This window comes from Protopterus annectens, chromosome 14.part0, assembly GCF_019279795.1.
Source record: "Protopterus annectens isolate FY-2018-M chromosome 14.part0, PAN1.0, whole genome shotgun sequence".
In the NCBI taxonomy this organism is placed as follows: domain Eukaryota; kingdom Metazoa; phylum Chordata; order Ceratodontiformes; family Protopteridae; genus Protopterus; species Protopterus annectens.
Genome location: NC_056748.1, coordinates 438,320,726 through 438,344,267, shown reverse-complemented (window position 1 = coordinate 438,344,267; position 23,542 = coordinate 438,320,726). Strand labels below are relative to the sequence as shown.

The 23,542-nt window shown below is 41.7% G+C and overlaps 1 protein-coding gene across 2 annotated transcripts in view; it reads right to left on the bottom strand.

Annotated features, from left to right (window-relative positions):
* Positions 1 to 23,542, bottom strand: part of JAKMIP1 (janus kinase and microtubule interacting protein 1) — a 2,220,219-nt gene that overhangs the window by 506,210 nt on the left and 1,690,467 nt on the right. For both annotated transcript variants that reach the window (XM_044056204.1, XM_044056206.1), the window contains exon 12: positions 9,317 to 9,379. In XM_044056204.1, the coding sequence (XP_043912139.1) occupies positions 9,317 to 9,379 (63 nt within the window). The remainder of the gene's footprint in view (positions 1 to 9,316; positions 9,380 to 23,542) is intronic.

The window sequence follows — 23,542 nt, the reverse complement described above, 5'->3', positions numbered from 1 at the left end:
ATGTGTTTGCTGTCAGTACATTGCTAGTGGAGACTGTTTCACCTTACACACCTTGTCAAGTAATTCATTTTTCAGACACATTTGGTTGTAATTCAACTTGCATAGTATACCTTTTGCTGTTTGCAATCACTGCGGGGGTTCTGTGTTGGCAAAACTTTTAGGAAGCTCAGCGATCAAATCAAGGAGCATTACCAGGCCATAACAAAAAGGTGATGAAAAGAATGCTCTAGCTAAACACAAGCTGACCAACCCTTCCTGCTCCACTTTTAAATTTCTAGTGTTAGTGTTTCCTTGATCTATGGCGATGAGAACCCACAGCTAGAAGTTAAGGACCTTGGATGGCAGGTTAAACTGCAAGCTGACGCCCCCTGGGCTTAATGGTAATCTTAATGTAAAATGCATCCTTAAGTGGATTCGTTAGTGAGAATTCATTCCCCTCCCCTTCTTGGCGATATTGTACTTGAGGGCCTCACCACTTCAGTTCGTGCAGAAGTGAGCGTGTCGCGAATTGAGTGACAGATGCGGTGGATCTGCGCTGTGCAATAGTCTGTAAATTACAAAAAACTGGCCTGTTGTGACAGTCCTATTCTCAAAACAATGGTTTCACTGTGCGTTGAGTCAAACAGAACTAATTCAGGAAGTTTTATAAAACATCACTACTCGGCGGCTTTTACAAGTACAGCTGTATTAATCACTATTATAAATAAGCCAGACTTCATGCTACATTTTCAAAAGTCTTATCTATTACATTTACCTTTATATATGTTCTGGTCTGGTCTCAAAAGAAAAAAAAAAAAGTAGGTACGAATGTGTGTGTGTGGAAGCTGAAATAACCAGTAACAAAAGAAGTAGACATAAGAACATAGAAAGAAAGTACCACAGTCTTACCTAAAGCTTCCTCCTCGGGGTCACAATGTGGAGCACAGTGTGCTAATAAAATAACTGTATTCAGAATAAGCACAGATGTAATCATTTTTTGGCGATACTGTACTTGTAAGAACTCCCCTTGTGAAACTATTGTTTTCTTTTTACATGCTGTCGTACATTCGGAGGGAATGCATATTCATGAATGACATATCACGAGGGTGGGTTTTGGGCGGGGGCTTGCTACTGCACATCTGGTGAGGCCCTCAAGTACAATATCGCCCCCTTCTTTGCATAAATAATTAATTATACAGCAGCTTTTATTTAAACAGTGTTCAGTTGATAACCTTTGTATTTCTGAAGAAGTTCGACTGTTAAATAACTTTAAAATGAACTTGACAATGAACGAAAGTGCTTAAATACAAGTGTTTCATTTTATTTCAAATTTATTTCAAGTTTTCTTACACTGTTGTCTTGGTGGACTTTTTTTACTGCTGGATTAAAATATTTCAACTACTGGATTAAAAGATTTCAAAGCTACTACACGAAGTGAAGTAATTTTTCTTTCATATCCAAAAAGTTTTATGTTGTTGGTAAACTCTGCATTATGTTTGACTAAGTATGCTAAAATTAAATGTCCAGTGATTAAGTGTGTTGAAGCAGGGAAAAGAGAAATTGCTTTGGTAAAGGGCATAAAAATGAAATATGATTTTATAGAGAGAATGCACATGGTCATGACCTTTATCTTTATGGGTATGATATGGTGTGCACAAAGTTAACAGTGTGCAAAAAATATGAAACCAGAGGACCTGTTGAAAATGTGGGCAGTGAAGCTTAAATTACTATGAAACTGTGGATTTTTTCTCGATACTGACACAGAGGGTAATGCATAGACTGCAGCACTGAGTTTGACAGTCAACTGAAACCATCAATTTAAAACTGGGACACAACACATTTACATAAAAATATAAGTTTAAATATATAAAAATCAGTTCTAGAGAATAGGAAAAGGAAAAATACAAAATCAGTTCTGAACAGAGGGAAATGACATGGTGAAAAAATTAATGTGTAATGTACAGTGTGTTAATTTGGTTAGAGAGTATGATATATTTTCTACTCAGCTTGATCCAGCACATCATGCTCCAACGAAAGTGCAAGTAGCTTAAAGAGCAGAAGCAAACGAGCAGCTATTACAGCAGAATGCACAGGTAAGATGAGACTCGGCCTAGAGAATGGATGAATACTGTGGTTACTGTCACGAATGAATCCAGACAATATTTGTACTTTTAAAGTTCTGCATAATCTGAAAAAGCTATAGTCATAAATCATTATCCGTTGTCTGTTACTGATGACTTATTTTCTGCTATGCCCACAGATAAGTATTTCTATACTTCATACCAACAGAGATATTGGCAAATTAAGCTTGATGAGAAAATAGTCAAAACAGCACTTTTGGTATCTCATTGTAACCTGAAGTATTTCAGGAAGCTGCACAGAAATTATTTAATGTTTACGAGTAGTTTGTGGCTGCATACTGAGGGAAGATTTTACAAGAAAAACATTTGAGAAATGAATGAGTTACGGTGTGAGACAGTACAGCCTCATGCTGAGCAAAGGTGTAAAATCAGAGTTACATAATTGGCATACAAGTCATGTCTCACTATCTGAAATCTTAAATCTAGACAATAAGAAAGTAAAAGCTGTAGTATAGCTGTCTCAAAGATGATACACCAGCTGTTAATCAGATTTCTTGAAATGATGCACTGTATATTGAAATTTAATCCAAAAATTACACAAATACGTGAGCTATTAATCAAACTACACGAACAAGTTGTGGAATAGTATTGGTATGTGGATCAAGAAAGGTACTTTGAATTACTTAAGTGGTTAGAAAAAGAAGCACCTATAATTACATATTTCAATGTGAATATTGCCAGTGGCATTAGAAATAGATGACAGCCATAATGGAACTGGTGCACTATTTCTGCAAGCAGATAAACTAGCTGCTTATTGGTCTAAACTCTCTACTGACTGCCAGAAAATGTTAGCTCAGAAAAGAAAATATCTAGTAGATATAGTGAGTGGTTGTGAAAAGGGTGAAGAATATATTTATTGGGAAAAAAATACCACTGGAAACAGACCATAAGATAATGGTTCCCTGTTAGAAGTCCAAGACACATATATAGCAATTAGACTATTAATGAAAAGGATTACAGCTATGAGTTGTTGAACTCCTTCCTGTAGCCCTGTGTTTAATTCTATCAGCTTCCATTTGCTTAATGTGTGTCTCTGTGAAAATTAATTAGAAAGTGCCCTGTGTCAACTAGGAAATTAGACAAGGGTCCAGAATGATGATCTGTGTCATATGCATATAAACTAAAAGTCCTGCAAATATGAAAAATACAGTACTACTGCCAGGAAAATATACAATGTTGAAATCTGCAGTGAGAACATTAAAACATTTCACCCTAAAGTCAATAAAATGTATCTGCTATAATGAATATACTGAGTAAACTGGAGTGCATCCATAAAATCCCTATGTCTCACTTGGGCCTTACAACAGCAATGCAAAAATTCTCGAACATCTTTACAAACAGCCTGTACTGACATCCTCTTTATTCGGTTATAAATAAATTGTGTAATCTAACACCACACTGTCAGATTTTATACAGGAAATTCTCCTTGACATCATTTGTGTCGTCTTTAGAAACATACAGTGGTCTACACATTCTAAGTAACAAAACTGGCATGACATAAAAATGTCAAGTAACTTATGCTGCTTCAATTCTGAAATCAGTATTTGCTCCTAACAAAAAGCCACTAATACCAACATCTAACACTTTTTTTCTTGTTCATACAATAGCCTTGACACCTAGATTTTATTTTCACATTAAGAGAGACTGGAACTAAAACATTCTATTTAGCTATTTTACACCTAGCTACCATTTTAGAAAGAGTAATCTCACTTAATATCTTCTAAAACATACATTTTATCTAGAAAAACCACCAGGAATGGACAACGTCCTAATACTTCATACAAATGATTCTAACAATTTCTATGGAGGAATAGTGACATTTCGTAAGGTCTAAATTGAAAAAAAAAGTACAGTTGTGTAAGATCTTACCATAACAGTAGATATTGTACTTCACTGATGCAGTATTCTTTACTCTTGGGATATCTTGCCAACGACAGCCTAATGTCCAGCCTGCATACCAAAGCCTTTACACCTTCCAGGTGTCATATATGTCCCATGTACAAAGTGTAAGGTACATATGTGACATACAGATGCCTAATCATCAGAAATGAAGAGCCCCCAGAAGAACCAGAGCTACCCAAGAGAAGACAACATACACATCCAGGAAAGACGAAGGGAAAAGGGATGGAAAAAAGACCCCTAGGCCAGAAAAAGGGCAACTAAAAGTAATAACGGGCAGGAGGGAGGGACAGAATACCTCGACAATGAGAAGTAGGACATCTACTGTTGTGGTAAGATCTTGTGCAGCTCTAATGTTCTTCCTCATCACTGCTGCAGTATTCTTTACTCCTGGGAGAGTACAAAAGCTACTGGAAGGTATAGGGGAGGAGGAAGGCAGAGAAAAGCCCTCCACAAACCCATGAAGAATGGTCCTGGCAATAACCGACCTGGCCCTGGGAAATGACATCCAATTTGTAATGTTTGGTAAAAGTGTGAAGAGAAAAACAAGTAGCAGCTTCCAAGAAGGATAAAGTATTCCAGACTCTTGAAAAAAACACCAGAAGAGGCCACTGCCCTGGTAGAATGAGCACAAACAGATCAGGAAAGTTGCTTGCCATGAAAAGAACAGCAAAAAGTAGTGGCCTTAGAAATCCAGGAAGAGATAATTTGCTGAGACACTGCCAAACCGAATTTCCTGGCACGAAAGGAAATAAAAAGTCATCCAGCTTTCCTGATGCGTTTTGTCTTCCCAAAGTAATATCTGAGCTGTCTATGTAAATCCAAGGTATGATAAACCCTTTCACCTGTAGCCTGTGGGGAAGGGAAAAAAAAGACGCAAGATGAATGTATTGATTCAAAGACAAATCATTAACCACCTTAGGTATATAAGATGGATTGGTATAAAGAGATACCCTGTTCCTGTGAAAAAACAAAAAAGGAGGAACCACGATTTGTGCCTGACGTTCAGAGACAACCTTCTTGGCAGAAGTAACAGCTACTAATACAGTCTTCCAGGTGCAATGCTGTAGGGAATTAAAAAGCAGGCTAAAATGGGGATGGAGTCAATTATTCAAGAACAAAATTATGGTTGCAAGAAGGAGGAACAGGATTGCTTGGAGGCCTGACATGAAGGATGGCTTTTAAAAATTGTTTTGACTTCAAAACTAGAAGCCAAATATGGATTCCGGGACAGAGAGATGGAAATGGCTGACAAATGAACTTTAACAGATGATTATGCCAAAACCATAATTGAGCAACTCACACAAATAAGAAAGGGTTATAGGGACCCCCCACAAATAAAGGGTCCAGGTCATGCTTGAGACAAATAGAAAATTTCCTCCATTTAGTCACACAGGATTTTCTAATAATAAGTTTTCTAGCCTCCCACAAAGCCAGAAGCACTCCTTCAGAAAACGTGAGCCTAAAAGGAATCAAAACTCTATCATCCAAAGTGTCAGTTGAAGGATTGACAAATGAGGATGAATCAGACATCCCTTATCTTGAGCAAGAAGTTACACTCTATGAGGTAACGTGATGGTTGTCCCTGGCCAGGTGAACTACAGAAGGGGAAACCAGTGCTATCGAAGTTAACTCTAATGGAGTTAACAGCAAGATTTTAGGTGTGTCCCACATGATCTTCTGCAGGACCTGTGGTAATACAGGAAGACGGGACAGGCATATACAAACACCCCCTTCCAAGAAAAAGGACATGGCATCCCACTTTCCAAACCAGAGGACTTGGTACTCTGGAACAGAACTGTGGAAGTTGCCTGTTCAGAGGGAAAGCAAAAAGATCTACTGGAGGAGTACCCCACCAATGTACAAAGTCCAGAAACAACTCCTTATGAAGCATCCATTTGTAAGGATTTGTCCTGGACCTGCTGAAATAGTCTGCTACCAAATTGTGCCCTGGAGGGATGTAAACTTCCTGAAGAATCAAGTGGTAGCAGACTGAAAAATCCTATGCCTGAACAGCCAGCCTACAAAGAAGGTAAGATTCTGTGCCCCCTTGCTTGTTGTCTGTAAAAACCTTTACAGGACCCGGTACCCAAAGGGAGTGAAAAGCCTGGAGAACTAGAAGTACAACCCTCATTTCCTTGATGTTGATAAGGTCTCTCAGTTGTTGATGGGACTAAAGACCCTGAACTTTTAGGCTGTTGGAGGGTGCTCCCCAACCGGAATGAAGCATCCATGTACAGCTCCTGAGTAGGGGACAGGAACCTGAAAAGGCAGACCTGGATTCAGGGAAATCTGATGATTCAACCAGTGGAGCCTGAGCTTGAGACTTGGTAATAGAGGGATCAAATACTCCATGGGGTGGCAGTGCTGGAGCCAAACAGTCTTGAGATGCCATTGAAATTTCCTCATGTGGAGTTTGGTAAAAGGAACCACAGGAATGGCGGATGCCATGTACACCAGGACTTCGAGAAATTCCCCGGCAGGAAGGACTGGAACAGAAAGACACTGGAAATAAGAAGTTAAAGACAGGACCTTGGGAGGTGGGAAACAAGTCAACATTGGAATGGTCTGAATTCTGCAACCCAAAAACACCTTGCCTGAGAGGGAGTCAACACAGATTTTTTAAGACTGAGAGTGAACCCCACACTGTGCAGAAGCAGCATAGTGAACTGCACATTTTGAAGCATAAGCTGCTAGGAGAGGGCTTGAATAAAAGTTCATCCAAATAAGGCAATATTTGAATTCCCTGAAATATGCAGAACGCTACCACAGGGGCCAAACATTTGGTAAAGTCCCTTGTAGCTGTAGGAAGATCAATTTTGGATGATGGAGATAACCCAGGAGTTTGTGGTTATCTGCTGCCAAGCAGGAAAGAAAAAGAGTTAGCCTGAGGGATAGAGGAATCGGCTGAATGTCAGATACAGGTAGATTTGTCATGAAAAGATGATTTTGGGCATCTAAACTGAGTGGGTTTGTCTGAGAAAATATGCTTGGGAACCCTCTTGCTCCTAGCAGGTTGTCCAGACTGCCTATAGTCGAAAGACGATTTAGATGGATAGTTCCTCTGGAACTTAGTTACAGGGGGAAACAAAGATTTGCTTCAGGTCTTGCATAATCTTAGCCTTATCCTGAAGGGTTTTAAATAAGTCTGCGGCAGTAGTGCTAAAGAGATTCTGTTTTTTTAAGGTGGAATCTAACAGTTTGTCCTTAATGTCCTCAGGCAAGGCTTGCAGACACAACTAACAGTATCTCCTCATGACAGAACCACTTACAGCTGTGTAGAAGAGATATCAGCAGCACCATAGCTTCATTTAATGGAATGGTGAGCCACTTGAGAGGCAGAACTCAGACAAAGGGCAGCAGTCATACTGCCTGAATCAGCATATCAGTCAAACCTCTCCCCCAAGCCAGGACAGAACAGCCAGGATATCTTCTCATGTGGGTCTGACAAATAACAGCATAAAGGCCAAAGTAGCAGAAGGATACACTTTTCCCCATACCTATCCATAGCACAGGTGCCTCTACTAGAAGGTAAAAGCATGGAAGAAGATAGCAGTTTGGATGACTTATCTGTGGACATAGAAACCAGCAGCAGAATCAGATGAACTTTTATACAAATATATATGATCCTCAGGGACTTTATAAAATCTGTCTGGCTTCTTAGTAGCTGGAGGTTGACAGTCAGGAGCCTGAGAAACTGTTGCAAATGTATCCAAAAGGGCAGCTAAAAGATTAGGAACTGCAGAAGGTCAGAGCAAGTCCATTTGAAAGAGTTCATAATCTCTTTTGAAACTCAGAAAACTCGGAAAAGCCATACTTAAAGTGGTCCACCATATGGACTACTGTTCTTCAAAAGGAGAATCAGGGGACAGGGAATCTTCTTCATCAGACCCCAGTGCAACAGGAGGATAGATGTGTGAGGAATATGACAAAGATTATTTATTAGAAGGGGTGGAAGACCAGGGAGCAGAAACAGGGGCAGATGATCCTTTTGGGGGTTTCAGGGCCATAGGGGCATTAAACAGCCCCCAAGTAAAGTTCCTGCCACTCAGAGGATCCTTAGCCACAGAATCCACGTTTGGTTTTCAGTTTCTTTTTTAAAGGAACATCTGCTTTCACAAATCTAGGAGGTTCAGATCCCTGCCTAGATTCAATGTGGGTACCAAGCACCTCTTCTCTAATTAATATTTGGGGAATCTCCCTAGGCCCCGCTGATATAATCAGATGTGGTTCCCCTTACATCAGTACCAGATGTATGCACAGCCTCAGCGGATGTGTAGGTAGACAGCTCTGTGAAGGCATCCAACTGGGTCGTGGCAGAGGAAATTGCCATCTGCTCTGGATGGTCCCTCGGGTTCTTCATCTAACCTGAGGGAGATGTTCAGTGGAGGCTGAACAGCAGCAGGATCAGTACATGCCTTTTTAGCTTTTTTCTTAAGTGCCGTCTGAACTTCAGGGTGGTGGATTCGGCCATGGTACCCTAGCCAAAAAATTCAAACTTTGTTTTTTCAAATAAATAAAGAGGGACAACAAATAACTGCAGAGTGTATTAGGGACAAATGCCTGACAAATCGTACACTGTGTATGGCTGTGTGTAGCACAAAAAAAAAAAAAAAAACACTCCTTGTGTCTTTTTAGGTACTCTGCCTCCCCCATTTACATTTTCCTTTACTGGATGGCATGAAAAACTACAAGGAGGAAAAAAGAAAGGATGGAACCCCAACAGGGCACAACTTTAGAAAGCTTGGTAGATGAACCAGCTTGGTGAATGGCATATATACAGAATTCAGAAGTAGCATTCGGACTGGCGGCAAAGATGTTCTGAGAATTAGGTGTCTGTATGGCACATATGTGCCTTACACATTGTACATATGACATACATCAGAAGTACAATGTCAGGAAGGTGTAAAGGCTTTGGTATACTGGCTGGATGTTAGGCTATCCCCAGCAGGATCTCCTCAGAGTAAGAATAATGCAACAGTCAAAGATGGACATCTAATAACCATATATGAGATTTCCAGCCTTCTGTTTTGAACTATTTTCTAAATAAAATCATCCAGCTGTACTTATCTGAAGTAGTTATATAAATTGTGTACATGATTACCAAGGCAATCATCTGCAGTACCAACTACTTCCATACTACTTATGTACATGTGACATGCATGACTAAATGGTGCAATGCTGCATAGGCTGACAGGATGGGGCTGTGCTCACTAACACTTGTTCTGCAGTCTATGCAGTAGGTCATATACTAAAGAACAGCTAAATATTATGTTTAAATATCATTAATAACTCACCTTTTCTAACAATTCCTGGTTGAATATGATGAGCTGCTGTTTTTCTTCCACCCATGTTGAATCCTATAATAAAAAATGCACATTATTTTGATTGACATATACTGAAGACCATATGCTGAATAATGCCATCATCAAGCTTAGAAAGTGCTACTTGAAATACTGAATAATCACACTTTTTTGTCAAATGTGTAAAACAAGACTTTTAGAGTAGTACAAAGGTCTAGCGATGTTGAATGTGTATGCAAAAGACACAAATATATTTTGTAACTTGCCTACAAAGTTAAAAAATTCGCTTTTTAAAAATGTATTTAATAAAATGTTAGTTGATTCATGATCACACATCCTTTGATTACAGTCTCAATTTTTTTTGGACTCTGCAACTTCTGCTGCAAGACAAATGCTGTCATCCCAATTATCAGATATTTATTAGTGTATGGCCAGTGTAACAAAAATGTAGTAAGAGTGCAAGCAAGACAAGAAATGTTCAATATCTTAATTAACATTCGGTAATATAACCATACAAAAACAGAAATTATGTACATACCAAAGTGCTAGATTTAGCTAGTCTCTGTTCAGACACTGGAAACTGGTGCACTGGTTGACTTGGTGCCTATTTTGCTGGCAACACATCTCCTTGCAAGCTCTAGCTCTGGTTCTGTTCCATTAGCCCCTTCTGCCCAGAAAGTCTCCAGACTGAGCAATAAAGATTTAGAAGCAAAATCCCACTAACAATAAGGCAGGGCTATGAAAATTATGTTTCAAAGGAACTGTGGAAAGAAAAACATCCCTCCAGAGTTATTACAGATTCCTTCAGAAATAACAGTTTTGGTGGGGTTTCAAGTGGGTGGGTTGTTCCATTGTTGAGCCAGAAACCAGCTAAAGCTAGCATTCCTGTAAGCACATAACATATATATATTTAGTATGAGTTCTCTCTGCACACTGGGAACTGGTGGACCGAATTCCCAGCAGGCCTATATCGGTCTATGATAACAAGCACTTAAAAATGGTGGCTTCAAAGGAGGTTCAAGTTTTGGACGAGATATCCACGCTATATAGTTAAGCAAAAGTGTGTAGGGTTGAGCAGAAAGCAGCAGCAGTAATCTCTTCGAGTGGCAAATTTTGCAGAAAGATGTAGCCTGAACTCTTGACAGTGTGTGCTGTCAGTCTAGATGTTAAAAGTCTATTGCTGAGAGAATAAAAGTAGCCAATACACTCTGGCCATTCACTTCGATAAGGTCACCTTAGCTCCTCTGTGTCCTTTTCTGGCATCTGGGAAAAAAAAAAAAGCACATCTTTCCTGAATTCTTTTGTCTAGTAAAAATAAAAGCCGAGTTGCCGGTGTACATCTAATCGATGCAACTTGTACTCACCTCTGTTGGAATACTTTGAGAATAATAGTGGGAGGTGAATGGACTGGTTCAGGTTCACTTCAGTAGCAACGTTTGGCATGAAGTCAGCGTTAGTTTCAAGTCTGACTCTGTCAGAATGTGAAATCGGGTAAGGAAACTTAGAAGATGAAGCATGTAGCTCTGAGAAGTGCTTTGCAAGAGTAATGGCTATGAGGGTGAGGATCTTCCAGGAAAGGAATTTAGTATTTGCAGAATGTGCTGGCTCAGAGAGGAACTTGGTGTCTTTAGGAAGAAATCCAGATTGTGGGGGTGGGGGTAGGGAGGGTGGTTGATCAAACCAACAGTTGTCTGCAGTAGTAGGAAAATCTCTTCAAAATGCTTTGTATACCTTCTGTAAAGCTAAGGAAAAGAAAAGCGTAGGTAAAAAAAGATATAGCTGCCAAACTACAGTCTGTAAAGCTAAGGAAAAGAAAAGTGTAGGTAAAAAACGATATAGCTGCCAAACTTTTACTAATAAACAACTATTCCTATTCTTGAACATGTTTGATAAGAAGGTAAGGAGTTTGGGTATGGCTGTTGCGAAATGGTCTGTTTTTTGTTGAGCAGCCCAAACTAAGAACTTTTTCCATTTCCCTTTATAAATCTTCCTAGCAGTAAGTCTGAGAGGCAGTTGTCAGACTGACCGCCCCAGAAGGAAGCAATGTTTTCCTTGTCATCACTGGAAGTGAAGAAACCATGTGATCAAGTGTAGGGATTAGTTGTTGGGTGAGGCTGTCCGGACAGATGGCAGATTAGTTGAAGGTGCTGCAGAAGAAAAGGTCTTCTCTTGAGATGAGGCCACAGCAGAGGGAACAAACTTGGGCATGACTAGAAAGGGGATATGAGAATGACATTTACTCTACACATTTTGGCTTTCTTTAGAAATTCGATTACAAGTGGAAACTGGGGAAATGAGAGGCCAAATGTGGTAGAATGCATCTCTTTGGGACAGTTATTGGGGGATAATGGAAGAGACACAGTTGCATTTGGTGTTGAATGGCAAAGCTAAGAGATCACAAAAGCATCTTCCTCACCTCCAGGAAATCTTCCAAGCTACTGCATCATCTCTTTTCCTCCATTTTCTACACAGGTTTGGGTTGGCACGTCAACTGCAGCCATTTCTCTTAATTCAGTCCCACTCTCCAGCCTTCTTTGACAGTCATACCTGACTGTTGCAAGTATTCTCTCACACAATACATCCATCTCTTTGCTGAATGCCCTTGTTTCCTCTTGGCTACTTCCCATCTTTCCCAAACTTTCTTCACTGAATTGTTATCTTCTTTTCTGCATATGTGCACTGTAATTTGCTCTCTGACCTTTTCTGCAAATTGTGCTACTATGGCTCCTACTCTGATGGCCTCACTGCTTCTTCTGTCCCACAGTGTGTTTCCTACCACCAGACTGAGGCACTTCATCTCCATCACCTCTAGCGTCTTCAGCTGCTCTGTCTTTACTGCCAGCTTTCTGTTCCATACAGTATTCCTGTTAACACCTACTTATCAGTTTATTTGGCATTTTTATGTCATATACTACCCCTGACACAATGTGCCATTTTGCTGCAGCCTCTCCGATTCTAGCTTTGACCTCATTCAGACTTTTCTCCTCAACCACGCCACTCCAAGATACTTGACGCTGTTATCCTGTTCCACTATCTTCCCTTCTCAGTTCTCTGCTTCTTCTGATTTCCTGTGTTTGCTGCCATGGCAACAGTCTTATCTGTAATCAATTTCAAACCATGTAGCTTCAGTTTTGTATTCCACTCCTCTGTCCTCTGCTGACTTCTTGCTTGGAGTCTGCCTGTAATGCCCATCATCTGCAGGCAACAACTTTGTTAAGCAGCCTCCACCAATCTATTTGCTAATGTAGTGAACCCCTAATAAGAATTGCAGAGGGCTCAGAGCTGAACCCTGATGCACACCCACTTCCACTCAGAACCCCCTATGTGAGACCAAATACAGTACTTGAGTCATTGGGTCCTTGTATATAGCTTGCACTAATTCTACCAATGTTTCTGGGACTTAGAACCACTGTAGGACCGCTATAAGCTGCTTTCTTGGGATCTTGCTATACGCTTTCTCCAAGTATGGAAATGCCTAGTTGTACTCTTTGCTCGTTTCTAGCATCTTCTCTACTATCGGCGTCACTGAGAACATTGGGTTGGTTATATTGCACCCCAATCTGAATCCGAACTGCTCATCTCCCATCTTGCTTTCTATTACTCTGTGCATTCACATATCAGTCACCCTTTCCAGAATCATTCATTGTGACAGGAGTTTGATATGCATGTATTGCCCACAATTGTGGGTGTCCCCTTTGTTCCTGTACACCAGTATGCTTATTCTCCAATCAGCTGGGATACACCTTTCTCTCCATACTGCTATGAGTAACTTTTTAAGTAATTTCTTCCCCATCTCCCCCTACATCTTGATCGTATCTACAGTAACCTTATCTGAGCCTGCTGCTTTTCCGGACTTCATTTTTCTTAGCTTCTTCTATGGTGGGCTACTCCTCTTCTTTCACCGTATGCTGTATCTGGGGCAGTACAGCTTCTGTCTGATTTTCATTATTCAGAACCTGCTGGAAGTACTTCTTCCAACTGCCTTTGATGTCTTGTGGACTGGTGAGCAGGTTGTTGCTGGCATCCCTTATGAAGGGTGTCTGACTATCTTCTTTATCTTTCTGTCTTTGCCTTGCCACCTGATAAAGCTGCTTTATGCTGTCTACAATCACTTCCCAGTAGCTGGTAAAGTACCTATGATGCCTTGTTCTTTGCTATTGTAACTCCTCTCTGGCTCTTTGTTAGCCAACCAGTAGTCCTTCTAACTCCAGTCTGTCTTTTCTATCTCCCACATCTTCCTGTACACCTTCCATCTTTTGAGAGTGCCTTGACATCTGCATTTCACCAGCAGCTTTCCTTATCTACCTTATTTCCGTGCCTGGCTCGGCTGCATACCTGTTCTATAGCCCTCTCAGATTCTGTTTTGAGGTGCTGCCATTCTACTTCAGCTCCACCTATTTCCTCTTCTTCCTGAAGTGCTGGCATCCTAAGTAATTCCTTGAACTCTTTTTTTTTTCAAACAAGAAACATCTTTATTAAATTATCACGTACGACATAGTTAATCGTACATTTATATAAATGAAAACAAACCATACTGACAATTTTAGTTGCAAACATTATACATCACAAATCATACTGACAATTTTAGTTGCAAACATTATACATCACTTACAATCTATCCATTCATTGTCAGACAAACATCACATAGCTCATTCAGATCCTGCCTTCTTTTAAGCTTCGTTCCTCCCCTGCAAGTATTGTTCCCACAGTTCCCATTTTTTTCTATGTAAGTTGCTCCTACCCTTTTCTAAATATCCCAATTCCAGTTGTTTTTCTCTCTGTTACTACATTCACTACTTCTAGTACAGTTGGTTTAGACTGATTTCCATTTTCTAGTAATTACTTTACAGGCAGCCACCACAATTAGATACAGGAAGGCCTTACTATGTGTCTAGGCAATTCCGAATCTGTATCATAGCTGAAAAAAATAATTTCCAGACAGAGTAGCCTGTGTGGAATCTCGGTCTGCCAGCTAATTACACTCCCAGAAAATAAGTTTCCAGTTACCTCCTCCTTCCCCATCACACCTCTAACATTTGTTGTCTACCAGAGGAAAAATTCTAGTGCCGATATCAGAAGCTCGAATGGTCAAAAGAGCGAATGCTCTTTGATCGACGAGCTTTATTCAAGATTGAAGGCAATAAAGAGCAAAGACATGTAAACAGGGATTTTTTTCCCAGGGAAAAAAAAATTGCTGGGCCATCTTTGGAAGTTTGCCATTTCCTCCACTGTGGTGCAATTTCGGAGTTGGTATATTTAAGTAGGGGAGGGAGTGATGGGCGAATCCCCCCACTTTTTATTGTGGTTACATTTTTTTTTTTTTTTTTGCGGAGCAGCCATTTTTTTTCCCTAGGAAACAATATTGCTGTTCCGTGTCTTCACTGTTTAGAAGTTCAGTCTTTAAAGCTCGATCAAACAGTGTTCGCTCTTTTGACCATTCAAGCTTCTTATATAGACCCCAAATTCTTAGCTATCTACTTGGGGTATAAAAATACCTATGTAAACACTTCCAAGCAGTGATCCTAAATCTTCTAGGCTTTGTTGCATACGCAAGAGACCTACATATATCCCCCATTGTTTCTTTGTGAATTGCTTATCCACTCTCTATTCCCAGCCCTTTCTAACCTCCTCGGATTGATTCCTATAGTTATCATGCAGTATTTTCTATGCAATACTAGTCATTCATTTTTTAACAGCAGCTTCTTTTCCAGATTCTAATAAAAACTCTATTGGTGCTAGTCTTTAGCTTCACATGTCCCTGTTTGTTTATCTGTGCCTATACTCTGATATCAGTCCTTGATAGGGAAGGCAATCTCTAGCCTGCAGTCCAAATAAATCCTTCACCTCCTCTCATTTTATTACCTTTCCCTCTCTAATTATTTGCTCACAATACCTTGGTTCTTATGCCAGCTTTCTTCAATAAATTCTAGCCCTCTCTTGCCTATTGTCTGCATCCCTAATTGCAGTCATCCCTATTGGTAGAATCTTCTTTCTCTATTTCGGTGTTGGCTTAGTTCTTGGAATACTTTCTGCTACTTTAAGAATATAATATTCTGTATGGTTATTGTTAGTCTCCTTAAGGATCGTCATCCAAAATCCCAGTCTCTCCTTGTTTCTTGAGGCCCCCCTCCCCCGTTTCATCATCAGTTTCCACTTTGAATTATAGGTTTCTGCTACTGTTATGTAAAGGAAACTTAACTGTGTAGCTCTGAAATACCCCTTTAAATCAGGCAATCCCAAATCACCCTGTTCTATTGGAAGAGAATCAGCTTATCCCATTTGACTCTTACCGTCTTCCCCTCCCAGATAAATTCATCAGCTCTTTATTAATTGCTATCCACAACTTCTCCTTTGGTTGATAAAAATATGCCTGACCTGTATACAAAACTAAACAGATTAAAAACATTTTAACTGCTTGTATCTTATTATCCATATCCATGTAACAGAGCTTCCAATTTCTTAAATTTTTGTATTATCTTTTGTTTAGTCTCTTCCCACATATCCTTAGTGGGCACACCAGAATCCTGTTTAATCCATACAACTAAGTACTTAATTTTATAATGTCTCCATAAATATGGATATTATCGAACCAATTCTTCAACTGGGTACATAATTTACAGCTACTGCCTTTGTTTTAGCTTCATTAATTTTGTTTCCTGAAAAGATCTGAAACTGCCTCAAAATGTTCTGCAAAAGTCCTTTTCTGGTTTTATCAGATAGAAAATATCATCTGTAAATACAGTCAGCTATTCTTGTCTACTATACCAATTATATCCTTGAATTTGTGAGTCCCTTATTTTCTTCGCCAATGATTCTAAATATAATGCAAGTAATAAAGGGAAAAGAGGACACCCCCTGCCTGGTTCCTCTTCTCAAACAGAAATTATCAGAGAGGAGCTCACTCACCTTAATTCCTTGAACTCTTGTGCTTTGTTTCCAGTCAACTTCCAGGTCTTCAGCCTAGTCTCTGTTGACCTTACAGTTTTCACTGACCACTGCTTGCAGCTAATTGTGGCAATCAGTGGTTTATGCTGTGGGCCGAATGTTTCACTGCGGATGACTTTGCCATTGTTGAGTCTATCCCACTGCCCTTTCCGAGGAAGAGGTCAACCTCAGCTGAATGTTAGCCACTCTTGTATGTGATCTTCTGACAGTCTCTCTTGCTGAACCACGTGTTGTTCACCATTAAGCCACTTGCCAGACAGAAGCCTAGAAAGGCCTCTCCTTCATTCCTGCTGTCGCCACCCAGGCATTCCTCATATTCTCCTGTATATCCCAATATCTGCATTCAGTTAACCCATTATCAACACCAATTCATGTTGCCTTGCTTGATTTTGATGGCCCTGCAAATGCTGTCTGAGTGCACACTTTTCCTCATTATCACAAATCTGCTGTGGGCCACAGCCTGAGATCATGAATGCTTCCCTATCCTTACACTGGAGTCTGACTAGCATGAGTTTGTCACTAGTTCGTACGACATCCCTCACTGACTTTGGAAGCCTCTCCCTCACCATTATTCCCCAACCATTTCTAGTCTACCCCCCCCCCCCCAAGTAGTAAACTCTGGATCCCAAGCCAAATGGCTTTATAGCACTGCCCCTCCATTTTGACTCCTGGATACACCACAGGATGTCCAACCTCCTCCTTATGATCATGTCATCCACTTTCAAGTGGCATCCTCTCAGTGAACCTACCTTGACTGTGGCAATCAATTTATGTTTGGTAGGTTGATTGTTTTTACATCCGGCTTTTGCTCTACAGAGCTATACCAGGTAACCTAAGCTGGGCAACTGCACACCAGACGGCCAATAGCTTATTGACCCAGGGCTGCTGGCCACAACTCTACTCTTGGGCGAGACTGAGGAGGAAATATTCAGCACTTTTTCAGGGTGGTAGGAACCCTAAAGAGACGCATGCAGACTTCATACAGGTGACTGGGGTTCAGGATCGAACCATGTAATTTGTGCATGAGAGGTAATGACCTTAGCCATTATGGCAAGTGGTTATACTTGTTATATTTTACTTTTTAGTCTTATTGTAGCATACTGCTAGTAGTCTTCCTAGCTACTGCACTGCTGAGAAACTATGCATGTGAGAGCAAGACCAGTCTGCTCAACTTCTCCCCAATCACATTAGATAACCTTGGTATATGTCTTGCTATAAGAAAGTGATGTGATGTTACAGCCCAGTCCCAAACCATCATTACTTCTCAGTAAAGGAGGTACGATCTGGTACTTCCTTGCTTATTTATGTACCCCACCACTGCCATGTTGTCAGATTAGATGGATAAATGCACCATGGATGAGCAAGTCCTTAAATGCCTGGAGTGCTGGAACTGCTCTCATTTCCAGAGCACTAAGGTACGATTTTGGCCCCTTAAGGTGTCTACCTACCTAGACCACCTTGTTTAAGTAATGTTCCCCCAATTCCAATAAGGACACATCCATTAGTTATTGTGACGGTGTGAGTAGGATGAATGGATACCATTTGTAGACAGATTTTGGCCTCCCCATAGTAGATGCTTGATGCAAAATTTTGAAAAATTTATTGTAAGAGCCATGGGTTGGGCTGCTTGATTCCACGGAGTCCACTGCAAGATCCTCAAGTTTAGTCTGGCATATGGAACCATCTGGATATCGGTGGTCATCAGGCCTGGAACCTTGAGTACTGCAGGTATGGTGGGGTATAGTTTTTTTGAAAAAAACTCATGACTTCTTAAACTGAAGAACTCATGACTAGCATTAATGTTGCCTTCTGGTTGAGTGCATCTAACTGACGTGATAAATGTTAAGGATTGTGATGGTTACTGTTGGGATTTTTGACTCTAATCCTTAAAGATAGGCACAGTTGGAGCAACTACTGTCTTGCTGTAAGAAAGGTTTCCATAGAGCGTGCTGCTATGATCCAGCTGTCAAAGTACGGAAAAAGCCTCACTGGTCGTGGCTCAAAGGCTGAAGGGATTCTTTGTAAATTTTATTTGACTCTGTAGTCATGATTGCACCTATATTTATGCTATTACTAGTTGTTATATTTTACTTTTTAGTCTTATTGTAGCATGTTGTCAGTTCTTGAGTTTTTTCTTCTTCTTTGATTTGGCTCTTGATGGCTGATTATCTGTTTTTTTTTTTTTGTCAGTGCTTTAATAAACCCTAATAACTGTATGTGTGCTGAGAATGGAACCATACATTTAGTAAACACTCCAGGGGGCTGTTGTGAGTCCAAATGGAAAGACTTGGAATTCATAACAATTGGCTCCCACCTGAAAGCGCAGGAATCTCCTGAATGACTTTACTGTTTTGATGTGTATTTATAGATCCTGGAGATCCAAACAACACATCCACTCTCTTTGTCTGCATATAAGGTAGGATAGTCTGCACCATGACCATCCAAAATGACTACTTTTTACATAATGATTCAAGTGATTTAAACAGAGTATTGGTCTGAGGTCCTAGGTCTTGCTGTGCACAAATAAGAATAGAGAGTAAAATCTCTACCCCCCAACTGGTCTGGTTTGACCTTCTGTATGGCTCTTTTTCTAAACATCTGTATACCTTCGATTGTGCTGCTACCTCTGACAGGGTGGAACTGGTGGGGAAGCAATGGCAGATGTTTGGGCAGTGCTAAAAATGGTACTGAGTTGCCTTTGGAAATAACTTCTCATATCGACTTGTCCTGTGTGAAGGCCAGATATGCAGGTAGATACAGAGAAAAAGGTCCCCCAACTTTCACAAGAGTTTGACAGTCAGGCAACCTTTCAGGGTTCATACTGATCAAAAGGATCCTCTATTATTGCGGACCAACTCTACCGCTGGGGAGACGGTTAGACTAGAATTCCTCTCTACCATGGGATCCTCTGCTGTACGGTTTCCCCAGCTGGGACTGTTGGGATTTACAAAACCACAAGTTTTGGTGCCATTTTTTCTTCCTTTGAATGGACCTCTTAGGAGCCAAAATAGCAACTAGCATTCTGCTTTTCTGCTCATATTGCATCAGTTTATCTTTAACGTTTTGTCCAAACATAGACGTTCTAGCAAAAGAATCACTAACAAAAGCCTCCTTGAAGTGGATTGCAAACTCAGTAATGAATAGCTATGGCTGCCTACACACTAAGGCAGCCACTCTAGCTGCTCCAGCCACTGTACTGTGTATCAAGTGCACTGCCAGCAAAGAAATGGATGCAACTGCTGTCAACTGGGTCTCCAACAGAGACCTCAGTCCTGCAGGGAATTATTTCAAAGTATTGGTTGCTTTTCCTGGTAAATTCCTCAAATACTGAACAATATCCACAAAGTAAGTCAATGCCCTGATTAAAACAGTACTAGACACATACATGTGCTTCAAGTCTTTCCATCATCAGTGACTTCTTATCAGGAGGACTGATAGCCCGAGTGTCCTTTGGGACTCCACATCTGGTGGCAGCAGACATCACTATGCAGTCTACAAATAGCCTTTGCAACAATGTGGAATATCTTCAGGGCACTACAGCACTGTGTCCAGCTTTCTAAGGATAGACGCAGCTATACACCTTGCTCTTTCCACACATTGATGCACACCATAACCACAAATTTACTGGGGGATGGTACTGCCTAGACTGCTTGGGAGATGTTCTACAGGTCTCCTGGAAAATCTCTCCATCCAGAGAGGTAGGATCTTTTGGCCAGGTTTTCTAAAAGATTTAGTCCTATCCAGATAGGATCTGAGCTGTCTGTGCACATCTAGAGAGTGCAGAATCATTTCCCCCTTGTTTTGTGGGTTATGGAAAAAGGTGGGTAAATGAATGGATTGGTTGAGAGCCACGCTGGACACCACTTTAGGCATGAAGGATAGGTTAGTCCTGAGGGAGACCCTGTCAGCATGGAAAATAATGAAGGGCTCTACAGCCATGAGTGCTTGTAGCTCAAACTCTTCTAGCTGAAGTGATGGCCAGAAGCAAGGCCGTTTTCCAAGAGAGGAATCAGCTGCAGGTTCAAAGGGGGGGTAGGGTGAGCTTTTCCAACACAAAGTTAAGGTCCCAAGCTGGGGTAGGAGCTCTTCTGGGTGGCCTTAAGTTGTTAGCCCCTCTTAGGAACTGTTTGATGAGAGGGGGAGAGAAGAGAGGTGGCTCTGTGCTGTAATGAGCAGAGATGGCAGAGGCATGAATTATGAATTTTAATAGAAGAGAAGGATAGACCCCTGTGTAGTAGGTCAGCTAGACAATCCAGGATGAGAGGTAGGGAGGGCTGTGCTGTTTCAGCTCCCTTAGTATGGATCCAGGTGCAAAACCTTTTCCACTTGTCAGTATAGGATTTTCTAGTCCTGGGGTGTCTGACCTGACCTATAACATATCTAGGACTTGTTTGCTTAGGCTGGCAGCTTGAGGAGAGGTCAGGGAATAAGCCAGGCTGCCAAGTTGAGAATCTGCAATTGGGGATGCATGAATTTTCCATTTTTCTGGGTCAGGAGTGTTGGGATCTGAGGTAGGTGCCATGGTAGCAGGGGTGACAGGCTGCACAGCAGTGGGTACCAGTGCTGGCGTGGCCAGCCTGGGGCAATCAGGATTGCCCTTGGGTTTTCCTCCCTTATTTTGAGCAGTACCCTTGAAATGAGTGGTACAGGGGGAAATCCATAGACAGAAAGATTTACCCATTGGAAGGTTAGAGCATCCACTTTCCAGGCCTTGCTGTGAGGTTCCCTGGTGCAGAATTTGCTGAGCTGATGATTGGAGTGGGAGGCAAAGAGGTCCACCTTTGGGGTGCCCCATTTCTGGGTTACAAGGGTGAAGGGTTCTGTGGTCTATCTGCCACTCGTGTGGAGTCTAGCAGGTTTCTGCTTAAGTTGTCTGCCAGAGAGTTTAGGGAGCCTGGCAGGAATTGTGCTAGCAGGTGTATTTGCATGGCTGAGGCTGTGTGCCAAAGGGTCATGGCGAGCCTTCAGAGAGGATAAGAGTGAGGCCCTCCCTGCTTGTTGATATACCACATCACTGTGGTGTTGTCTGTTTTGATCAGTAGAGGCCCTGGGGAGAGTAGGGGTCTGAAAGCTGTCAGGGCGTGCTGAACAGCTAGCATCTCTTTTTAGTTGATGTGCAAATGTATTTGATTTGGGCTCCAATGGCCCTGAATGCACCTGCCATCCAGGTGTGCACCCCAGGCATAGTCTAATGCATCTGTGGTGAGGCTCTGCGTGGCATGGGGTTGTGAGAAGGGAAGTCCCTTGTTGTGGTTGCATGCTGCTGCCCACCAAAGAAAATCTTTCCTTATACAGGGTATCATTGGCATGATAGTTTCCAGGTCTTGAGAGTGTTGACACCAAAGGCTTTTTAGGTACCATTGTAGTTTCCTCATATGCAGTCTGGCATATGGAATGGTTAGAATGCAAGAGACCATGAACCCTAGAGCTTGCAGGATTTTCCTTGTGGATAACTGGGTTCTGGTGGCTAGTTGAGAGAAGTTGCCTGTCAGACAAGCTTGTTTCTCTGGAGTAAGGAATCCCGTCTGGGATGCTGTGTCCAGGCTTACTCCCAGGAATACAATTTTTTGCGTGGGGACTAGTTTTTATTTCTTTTCACTGACAGTATACCCCAGGGAGGTCAGTAGGTCCTTTACCAAAGGTCAGGTGCTGTAACAGCTTTTCCTGACTGTCTGCCTGAATCAGGCAATCATCTACAATGTCTACAAAAAGCAATGGCTGGAGCCAGCCATTTCCTGAAAACTATAGTAGCAGTGGATAAGCCAAAGGGAAGCACAGAAAAATGAAAGTGCATAGATCCTGCCCTGAAATGTAGATGTTTCCTGCATGATTCCCTGATTGGGATGTGTAGGTAGGCCTCTTTTAGGTCTAGGGTGGCTAACCAAGCAACCTTGGAAAGCATAGGAAGAAGCTGCTGGAGGGTAAGCATTTTGAATGTTGGTATCACCAGAAAGGTGTTTAGAATGGACAGAGCGAGGACTGGGCACCAGGTGCCCTCTTTTCTTGGTACCAGGAAGAGTCTGGAATAGAAACCTTGGCTTATCTGGTCTGCAGGAACATGCTGTATTGTCCTCATGGAGAGCAAGGAAAGGACTTGCTTTTTGGCCTCTGCCCACTGGTTTGGAGGAAGATCTCGGAACCCTTTTGGGGTTGGCAGAGTGTAGAAATAAAATTTGCATCCCTGGGACACTATGTTGCAGCCCCATCGGTTGTTGGTAATAAAACTATATGTTGACCAGGAAAGTCCAACTAGGACACAGCCTATTTTCAGCGGAGGCCCAGGGAGAAACGCTCCAGATGCATCTTTGGATTGTGGGAGGAAACCAGAGTACCCGGAGGAAACCCACGCGAATGCAGGGAGAACATGCAAACTCCACACAGAAGACACCCCAGCTGAGAATCGAACCAGAGAACCTCTTGCTGTGAGGCGACCACGTTAACCACTGCGCTGCCTAAGAGGCCCAGCTGTTTACATGGAAGGAGAGTTTTCTTCCAAGGGGCACAAGCAGATGGGCAGAGGTAAGGGGTGGAGGTGTAAAGTCATAATGAGTTGTTACCATAAGGGGGTGGCTTAGCACTCCCTGTTTTTGATGAGGAGGAACTCCATTGCTTAGATCTCTGCATTCCCTGGGACTGCTGTCTGGAGGGTCTGTTCCCCTGGGTCTGGGCTGAGCTGGCCTGAAGGGGGCCAGAAAAGACCAGTGCTTGGAGGGGCAATGCCTACTGTACCTCAGAGGCAGGACCTGTAAAAAGTCTTTAACTGTCTGCATAGATTTAGCTTTTTGTTCCATCTTTTTTAAGACCTCTTCTGCCTTGGTGCCAAACAAATTGTCTTTGTTCAATGGAGCATCCAATAATTTTGATTTGACTTGGTCTGGCAAGGGCTGTTCCTTAAGCCATGCATGCCTTCTAAGGACAGAACCAGTGCCTGCTGCCCTGCAAGATGCTTCTAGGGCATCAAAGCCACACTGTAAGGTGTGCTTAGTAACTTGGCTTGCAGAATGCATAAGCTCTTGTAATTCTTTATTTTCTACACATGCAGGAAAGGAAGATATTTTTTGTTTGAGGAGTTCCATGGTATGCTGCAGATATTTCAGCATGTGGAACTGACAATTTATTGCTCTAATAGCAAGAGCTGCAGAGGTGTATACTTTTTTATCCCATCTGCCTAAAGCTCGGGAATCCCTGTCTGAGGGGGTGGATTCTTAGCTGAGGTTGCTTTAGTTTCTTTAGGTCCTTGGGAGATGACTTCTGGGTCAGCAGTAGGATTTTTAA